The sequence below is a fragment of the Monoraphidium neglectum genome (genome assembly GCF_000611645.1).
Source record: "Monoraphidium neglectum strain SAG 48.87 unplaced genomic scaffold scaffold01296, whole genome shotgun sequence".
In the NCBI taxonomy this organism is placed as follows: Eukaryota; Viridiplantae; Chlorophyta; class Chlorophyceae; order Sphaeropleales; family Selenastraceae; genus Monoraphidium; species Monoraphidium neglectum.
This window is the reverse complement of record NW_014012332.1, coordinates 3,927-12,479: the sequence shown is the minus strand read 5'-3', so window position 1 is coordinate 12,479 and position 8,553 is coordinate 3,927. Positions and strand designations below refer to the sequence as shown.

General features: G+C 64.6%; 4 protein-coding genes across 4 annotated transcripts in view; 2 read left to right on the top strand and 2 right to left on the bottom strand.

The window, feature by feature from the left end:
* The window catches only part of MNEG_7369 (hypothetical protein), a gene marked incomplete at both ends in the record, with an annotated part of 3,817 nt that extends 3,086 nt beyond the window's left edge, over nt 1-731 (bottom strand). Inside the window, one exon of the mRNA XM_014044160.1 lies at nt 698-731. Within this exon, the coding sequence (XP_013899614.1) occupies nt 698-731 (34 nt within the window). The remainder of the gene's footprint in view (nt 1-697) is intronic.
* Nucleotides 732-1,546: 815 nt separating this feature from the next.
* On the top strand, nt 1,547-3,845 carry MNEG_7368 (hypothetical protein; the record flags this gene model as incomplete). The annotated part of the gene is made up of 3 exons (XM_014044159.1): nt 1,547-1,864; nt 2,076-2,395; nt 3,695-3,845. 3 exons carry the CDS (start codon nt 1,547-1,549, stop codon nt 3,843-3,845), a joined length of 789 nt encoding a protein of 262 aa, XP_013899613.1.
* A 1,071-nt stretch (nt 3,846-4,916) lies between these two features.
* MNEG_7367 (hypothetical protein) lies at nt 4,917-5,369 on the top strand (the record flags this gene model as incomplete). The annotated part of the gene is made up of 1 exon (XM_014044158.1): nt 4,917-5,369. The coding sequence occupies one exon, from the start codon at nt 4,917-4,919 to the stop codon at nt 5,367-5,369; it is 453 nt and encodes a 150-aa protein (XP_013899612.1).
* A 2,595-nt stretch (nt 5,370-7,964) lies between these two features.
* Nucleotides 7,965-8,553, bottom strand: part of MNEG_7366 (translocon-associated protein subunit beta) — a gene marked incomplete at both ends in the record, with an annotated part of 2,230 nt that continues 1,641 nt past the window's right edge. The window contains 2 exons of the mRNA XM_014044157.1: nt 7,965-8,141; nt 8,439-8,513. Of these exons, the coding sequence (XP_013899611.1) occupies nt 7,965-8,141; nt 8,439-8,513 (252 nt within the window). The remainder of the gene's footprint in view (nt 8,142-8,438; nt 8,514-8,553) is intronic.

The following is an 8,553-nucleotide window of genomic DNA, read 5'->3' as shown; positions in this document are numbered from 1 at the left end:
GCTGCTGTGTCTGTTGCTGCTGCTGCTGTACTTGCTCCTGCTGTGGTTGTTGCTGCTGCTCCTGCTCCTCCTTTTGCTGTTGGTCCTGCTGCTGCTGGAGCCCCTGCTGCAGAGCTTGCAGCTGCTGCAACGTTTGCAGCTGCTGCAGCCCGTGAAGCTGTGGGATTGTCAATGGTAGGCCAGCCGGCAGTCCTGACAGCTGGCTCAACGACGCCAGGGGTCCGAGGTCGGCTGCAGGCTGCGCCGCGGTCGACAGCAGCGGCATCGGCGCCGATGCGCTGCCGCCCTCACCGCCTGTGCTGGCGAGCAGCGGCCTGCCGGGGTGGTCGCGTGCGAGTTGTGCCGGCGCTGTGAGCAGGCGTGGGCTGGGTGGGTGGTATGCAGTTGCAGCACGTTGCATGCTGCGCATATTCGTGCAGCCACAGCCGGTGCGCAACTGCACACGGCGCATCAGTGCTGCTCTACTGCACTCACTGCTGGATCGGTAGGCATGCCGCCACCACTGGCACGTCAGTCATCCGCTATCCAGTCTGTCGTAGTGTTCTCCCGCGCGGCTATCTCAGCGCACTCGCCCTTGCGGTGCCTTGGCTGGCATTTCAATGCGACCTGAAGCAGCCTCTTCTACTTCTTATGCATTCAAGGGAAGAATTATTATAACAACTTGGCTCCTCGCTCAAGGCCACAATACTTCACGTACCCACTTTTGCGTCACTGGAGTGACTCAATGTCATTCCCTCTCGGCATTGCTCTACCTCTCTGCATGACAGAAGCAGATGTGATTGAGACACGCATGCACGCAGTTGCAGCGGCGGCGGCGATCATGGCAGCAGGAGCGATGCCAGCACATGCGCACTGCGCAGCTTCCTCGATCGCATCGTGCGCGACCGCCGGGGCCACCCATAGCATCAACATGGTGCCCCTCAGGCCGCAGCTGGCGCAGGCGGCTGTGCAGCAGTTTAACCATTGTGTGGACGTCGCTCTCGCAGCCGCGCTTGTCTCCATCCCAGCGAACCTGATCGCCGTGCTGTTGGCTGTGGTGGCGGACGAGCCGCACAAATGCTGTGCCCCATGACTGTACTGAGTGGCGGTGTCGGCCATGGCCAGGTTGAGGTTCGTGCTTTTCCCTCACAGTCAACAAAGGGTGCGCAGCCGCCTGGCACTGCACCGCGTGGTGCAGTTGATGCCAAGAAGGCACCAGTTGCTGGGTGGTTGCTGAAGAAGTTGCTGGGTGGTTGCTGAGCAATCAAAGATGCTGCAGGCAGTCTGGAGCCAATGGAAGATGCTAGGGGGCTGCATGACACCTACGGTACTTGCTGATGTCAGCTGGGACACGTTTCATGGACGCACCCCAGAATATGATAGCGTGCGCGGCTGTCAATTGATCAATTAGTCTGCATCAGCAGACCTTTGTACAGGCATCCTCGTGAGCTGTGCGCGCGCACGAGATCATCAACGCTCGGCAGCTGAGAAGCGTCCGTCCCCTGCTCGCGCGGAGCAAGCTCCCTTCCAACGACAGTTCCTGAGCCCATTCGACGTGCATCTCAGCATGACCAGCAACCCTGAGGGCGGCGCTGCAGGCGATGGAGCGGCGGTCGCTCGTTCTCTGCGTCTCGTGCTTGACCGCGTCAGGCGCAACAGCAGCAGCGTGGGTGGCGCTGCGGCCGACAAGCGCGCACTGTCTAGCGTGCGGCGCGCCGTCGCCGCCGTGCCCGAGGCGCTGCTGCCGGTGAGTGAGCTGGACGAGCTGCGGCGGGGGCTGGAGGTGGTGCTGGTGGCCGGCCGCGTGCCCGACCACCGTTTCGAGTTCGTGCTGGAGATGCTGTCCGAGCTGGTTGGCACGCCGTGCTCAGCTCGTCACAAGCAGGTGGGATGATGCAGACGCAATCCATTCGCGCGTGGGTCCCTCTGTGTCGAGTTGCGGCAGGGGGCTGAGGTGGCGCCGGCATGCACTCCCACCCCTGTCGTGGCGACGATGTCTCTGTGCTCGCCTGCGGCTGCGGCTGCCCTGCACGACTCCACGCCCCGCGTGCTACAGCCTTAAACCCTTTCATGGTTCCCTCCTCCCCCACATGCAGCTGCTGTCACTTGGGTGTATCAGCGCATGCGTCGCCCACTGCGTCAACATGCGGCCCTTCAAGCCGCGAGTTGTGGAGCTGGTTGTGACGGTGATCTCCGGGGCTTGCGGCGACGCGGACCTCTCGGCGGCGCTCGTCTCTCCCCCCGGCGACCTCGTCGGGGCGCTGCTGGCTGTGGTGGCCGAGGAGGTGGACGAGGTGGCCTCCACAATCGCCGACTTGGCCTCCACAATCGCCTTGATCACGTTGAACCAGCTGATGGCGGCGCTCGCGCTCGACCCTGGCGCCCACGGCGCAACAGGGCAGCATGTGGCCGCCCGGTGCGCGTCTGCGCAGGGCGCGATTGCGGGGGCCGCGCGGCTGCTGGCCGCTCCGAGCACCCTGAAGCGAGATGAGATCCTCAATTTCTTCATTCGCTCTGCCCTTATGTGCAAGGCTGGTCCACCTGCCATTGCAGCGCAGCCGGGGCTCGTTTGCACCGCTCTGGGCATCTTGACCACTGCCGCCCAGACCTCAAGAGCGGACCCGACCCCGCATTCCGACGCCAGCCTGTGCGCTGTGCTGCTTTTGACACTGCGATGCGAAGCGCCCAACGCTAGCATCACAAAGGAAATCGAGCAAGCCCCCGTTGGCACGGTTGCGGCGCTCGTGCGGCTGTTGAATCATGAAAAGAGCAAGGTCAGGCTTTGTGCCGCATGCTTGCTGCACGACTTCATATATGAAACCACAAACACATGCATGCGCGATGACTTGTGGCGTCTCCCAATCTTGCCTGCTGCCGTCTCGCTTCTGCGGCGCGAGGCGGTGGGGGCCGTTGTCATATCGGCTGCGCACTATCTTGCATGCGATATCATAGGTGTGTGTGTGCAGAAAGATGCAACGGCAGCCCGGACACTTTTGCAGCTGGCGGTTTCCGCGCCAGGCACACTGGAGGCTTTTGGACGAACCTTGCTCCACGGTTTTGATCCAGACGGGAACGGGGATGGAGCCGGCCCGTTGGCCGCATGCACCCTTTTCAAGATGGTGGCGGCCGCTGCGGCAATGCAGCAGCCCGCGTTGGTCGCACGCATTGGCAGGGCTGCAGGCATGGTGCCAGCCTTGGCAAAGGCGCTGCTTCGCGTTTGCGACAGCCGCCCAGGGAGCAACGGTCCCATGGACATGGCCCCGTGGCCGCTGGCCATGACGCTATGTTCGCTGATCTGCCAGCCAGGCGGCGACGGCGCCGCAGCGCTGGCGGCGACGCGGGCTGCGGCGCCGGGCCTTTCCGACGCGCTGGAGCGGCGGCTCGAGCGCAGCGCCACGGCGGCGGACGCCACTGCCGATGCTGGGACCATGTCTTTGGACCAAGATCCCGAGAGAGGGGTTGCACACCTATTGCAGCTGTTGCGGCGGGAACCAGCAGGCGCGGCTGAAGGCGGCGGCGTTGACGTGGAAGAGGGTGCGGCCGTTCCTGCGCCCGAGGGTGCGCAGGGCTCTCCTTCGAGGCCGGCAGCAGGGAAGTCCACTGGACAGGCGCCGCCGCCGCAGCAGCAGCAGCAGCAGCAGGCAGCGGCGCCGCCCTGCTGCGCGGAGTGTGGCAAGACCGCTGAGGCCGACGGTGTGCGGCTGCGGCTGTGCAGGGGCTGCAGGGCGGCGCGCTACTGCTCCGACGCCTGCTACAAGGCCGCGTGGAAGGGCGGCCACAGGCAGCAGTGTGAGGCGGCGCGCGAGGCGCAACAGCTGTCAGTAGACGGGCGAGAGGGGCCTGACCAGCGGGTGGCCGGGCAGTGAGTGGCGGGCGGCCCGCCTCAACACATCTGTTACACTGTTAGCAATAGAGCCTGTGCGTGTCGGCCCGATGTAACGCCCATCGCTTGCTGCTTGTGGGTGGTTGGTGGCTCGCCCCCTCCCGGAAAGGGCGGCAAGGTGGTGGAGCATTCAAAGATCTTGTCAGCCCTGGGGATGAGCAGCACGGTGTTGCTGACATGACGCGCAGCTCAGCAGCAGCAGTGCCCAAGCAGACAGCACAACCCATAAGACTCGCTTCGTGTGCGGGTCGACTCCGCTCCCCTATATCAGGCTTGGCTGCACGTGCTGAACACAGCGGTCAGCCGGCAGCTGTGCCAGTAGGCACGTGCACGAAATATCAAACCCCTTCGTTTGCTCAACTGCAAGTGCACGTGCATGTGCTAGTGCATTCGGGTGGTGCACGTCTCGGAGTGTTATGCAGAGCAACGGGGCGGCTTCGCAACTGCGCTGTCCGCCCGTCATGCGGCTTTGCTTGCTCTTGCCACTCCGCTCTACGCCCCTCGCACATTCTCCCACTCCCCTGCTTCAACACTGAGGTCACACATCGCCTCAACGTGGCGCCCTGAAAGCTGCAGCTGGGCGGCTGTGCGGCAATTGAAACATTGGATGGGCGTTGTCGACCCCACTCTCGCGGCTGCGTTTCCCGTGAAACCTGATGGCATTGCTGGTGCCTGGGGCGGCCTACGAGGGGCTCAGCCGGGTTGTTGCTGTGATAGGCAGTCCGTCGCTGTCACGCATGTAGTTCGAGGGCAATGTGAAGCCGCTCCAGGGGCTGTCCCTGGTTGCTCCCGGGGCAGCATGTAGATGCTCATGGACATGCTGATGTCAGCCGGCACAGGACGCACCCCAGGGCACCGTACCTGGGCGTGCGAAGCTCTCAAGCGATCAATTTACCTGGACCAAAGAGGTCTTTGCAGGCATCCTCGTAAGCCGTGCCTGCGCACGAGATCATCAATGCTCCAATGAAGCGTCCGTCCCCCGCTCGTGCGTAGCGGGTTGGACACAGATATCTTTTGTCGACAGTATATAGTTTCACTCGACGCGCATCTCAGCATGAGCAGCAGTTCTGAGGGAGGCGCCGCCGGCGACGACGCAGTCGCTCGTTCACTGCGCTTCCTGCTTGACCGCATCTGCCACAGCCACAACAGCAGCAGGGCCGGCGGCGCAGCGGCAGAGAAGCGGGCAAGGTCTGGCCTGCTGCGTGCCGTCGCCGCCGCACCCGAGGCGCCGCTGCCGGCGGGCACGCTGGACGAACTGCAGCAGGCGCTCGAGAGGATGCTGGCGCAGCGCGTGCCCAACCACCGTTTTGAGTTTGTGCTGGAATTCCTGGTGGATCTGGTTGACACGCAGAACTCAGCTCGTCACCAGCAGGTTGGAACTTGCGGAAGCCTTTCAAAGCGCGCGTGCGTCCCTCTGTATTACTTTGCAGCAGGGGGCCGAGGTGGCGCAGACATGCAGTCCAGCCCCTGTCATGACGGCGGCCTGGCTGCGCTCGCCTGCGGCTGAAGCTGCCCTGCACGACTCTAAGCCACGCGACCTGCAGCCTCAAGCCCTTCCGTGACTTCCTTCCCCCATGCGCAGGTCTTAACACTTCAGTGTTTCAGCACATGGGTCGTGCACTGCCTCAACTTACGGCCCTGCAAAGCGCGAGTCATTTTGCTAGCCATGGAGCTGCTCTCCGGCGCTTGCGGCGACGCTGACCTGGCGGCCGCGCTCGTTTCCGCCCCTGGCGACCTGATCGGCGCATTTCTGGCTGTGGTGGCGGAGACGGCGGACGAAGCGGCCGCCACAGCCGCCCTTATGGCAGTGGATCGGGTCATGAGGGCCCTGTCGCTTGACCTCGGCTCCCACGGCGCGACCCGGCAGCGCGTGGCCACCCGGTGCACGTCGGCGCAAGGCGTAATTGCGGGAGCCGCGCGGCTGCTGTCCGTCCCGCGCGGAGTGCTGCACACCCTGCAGTTTCTGATCGACATTGCATCGTTCTGCGAGGCCGGGCCGCCTGCCATTGCGGCGCAGCCGGGGCTCATTCGCGCCGTCCTGGGCCTGTTGGCTGCCACCCAGACCATAAGAGGCGACCCCGCGCCAGATTGTGTCGCCAGGCTGTGCGCCGAGCTGCTTCTGCAGCTGCGAGCTGAGCTGCCCGATGGTGTCATGACACAGGAGATCGAACACAGCCCCGCCAGCATAGCCGCCGCGCTCGTGCAGCTGATGAATCATGGCGACGGCACTGTCAGGCACTGTCTCCCACTTTTGCCTTCTGCCGTGGCACTGCTGCGGCGCGAGGCAGCGAGGGCTGGTACCGGTGCGGAAGCCATTGCCCAGCTTGCAGCGTGCGATCTCATTGGCATGTGTGTGAAGAAAGATAAAACGGCGGCAGGGACGCTCCTGCAGCTGGCGGTTGCCGCGCCGGGCACGCTGGAGGCTTTTGGGGGGATGTTACTGCATAGTGTTGAAGCGGAAGGCGACCCGCTTAACCGGCTTGAAAGCGGTTTTTTGATCGCCTGCACGCTTTTCGAGATGGCGGCGGCTGCTGTAGGCTTGCAGCGGCCCGCGTTGATCGCGTCCATCAATCGGGCTGCAGGCATGGTCCCGGGCTTGGCAAAAGGGCTGCTTCGCATCTGCGACACCTGCGATACGGACATGCCGCCCTGGCCGCTGGCCATGACGCTATGTTCGCTGATCTTGCAGCCAGGCCGCGATGGCGCCGCGGCACTGGCAGCGGCGCAGGCTGCGGCGCCGGGCCTCGCCGACGCGCTGCAGCGGCGGCTCGAGCGCAGCGCCGCAGTTGCGGCCGCCGCTGCGGATGCTGGGACCATGGCTTTGAACCAAGAGGAAGACGATGCCGATAGAGGGGTGGCCCACCTGTTGCACCTGCTGCGGCGGGAGCCAGTGGTTGCGGCCACAGCCGGCGGCATTAACGCTGTGGAGGGTGCACCCGTGCCTACGCCCGAGGGTGCGCAGGGCTCTCCTTCGAGGCCGGCAGCGGGCGAGTCCGCTCCATAGCTGTCCCAGCAGCAGCAGCAGCAGCAGCAGAAGCAGCAGCAGCGGCGGCAGCAGCAGCAGCGGCAGCAGCAACAGCAGCAGCAGCAGGAACAACAACAGCAGCAGGCAGTGAGGCCGCCCTACTGCGCCGAGTGCGGCAAGACTGCAGAGGATGGTGTGCGGCTGCGGCTGTGCAGGGGCTGCAGGGCGGCGCGTTACTGCTCTGACGCCTGCTACAAGGCCGCGTGGAAGGGCGGCCACAGGCAGCAGTGTGAGGCGGCGCGCGAGGCGCAGCGACAGCGGGCGGATGGGCAAGAGGGGGCTGACCAGCGGTTGGCTGGGCAGTGAGTGGCGGGCAGCTCGCCTCAATACTTCGTTGGCAACACAGCCTGTGCATTTCGGCCCCATGTAACGCCCATGGCTTCCTACTTATGGGTGGTTGGCAGCTTGCCCACTCCTTGCAAGGTGGTGGTGTATCCCAATCTCGTGCCTGGGGATGAGCACCATGGCATGACAACAACCGCGCAGAGCTGCTCGCCAGCAGTTTGCAGGATACACCCTACTCAGGCCGTCAGGTTTCCTAGGCGTCTGCGGCCTCACCCTGCCATCACGGATGCTTGTTGAATGTGTCTAGGCTAGTCGGAACCGAAAGTCACACAGCCACCTCGCCGTTCATGAAGGCAGCAGCCCTTCTTCGCTTCTACGCTGCCGCACCTGCATGTATACGCAATGCTGCTGCAGCCGCCTCAAAACATTTAATTTCATTACATGCGTGCTAGGAAAGACGGGAAGCCCATGAGGTCTAAATAGAAACACGCGGCCGGAGCCGACTCAGCGAGTGCAGCAGGCACGTTCAAAAGAGCTGCACACAAGGTCAGAAGCTGCGTGGCCGTCCGCGCGACAGCAACGGACGCGCCACCGCTGCGGGCGCTGGCGCCGCAGCTGCAGCTAGCAGACCCATATGAGCGTGCAGCAGCTGGCGCCGCCAAGCGCACGTTGACATTGCGGCTGCCTGGCGCCCAGGCGAGCGGCCCGCCTGGCCGAGGCGTCGGCCGACCGGCCCTGCCCGGCGCCGCCAGCTCAGCAGCCGCCCGCGGCTGAGTCAGGGCCCAGGGCCCTTCACTCGTCCTTCTCCAGGGAGGCGAGCGCCTTCTTCCGCCGCACGTTGGTGCGCGCGGTGGTGACGCTCTTGTAGGCGCTGTTGCCGCCCAGCAGCGCGGCGAGCACGGCCAGGAGGGCAGAGGCGGTGATCCAGTCGCGGCCGGTGCGCAGCATGCCAAGGGACACGTACTTGCCCTGCGGAATTCGGGATGTGGAGGTGGCCAGAGCCGTGGGGTAAGGAGAGGTGAGCTAGGGTGCTGAGGAGTTATGGCCAGGACACCCGATGGTGCATCGCAGCCCGCTCGCTGACCGCCCAGACCAGTGTGCCATGATAACGAGCAGATGTGCAGGGCCAAGGGCGGAGGGGCGCCTCTGCGGCATCTGCATGCACCACAGCTGGCATAGACACGACCAACGGCTGTCGGAACGCCTCAACATGAATCAAAGCCGGCCCGGCGCCGCCTCCGGCCCTCGAGGGGCCTGGGGACCCACCCCAGTGAGGAGGTGGTTCTGCAGCTGCTGCGTGGGTGTGAGCACCTCAACGTACGCCACGGTGGACACGGTCAACTGGAGGGGGTTGGGTGCGCGTGAGGGAGGGGGTTTGGGG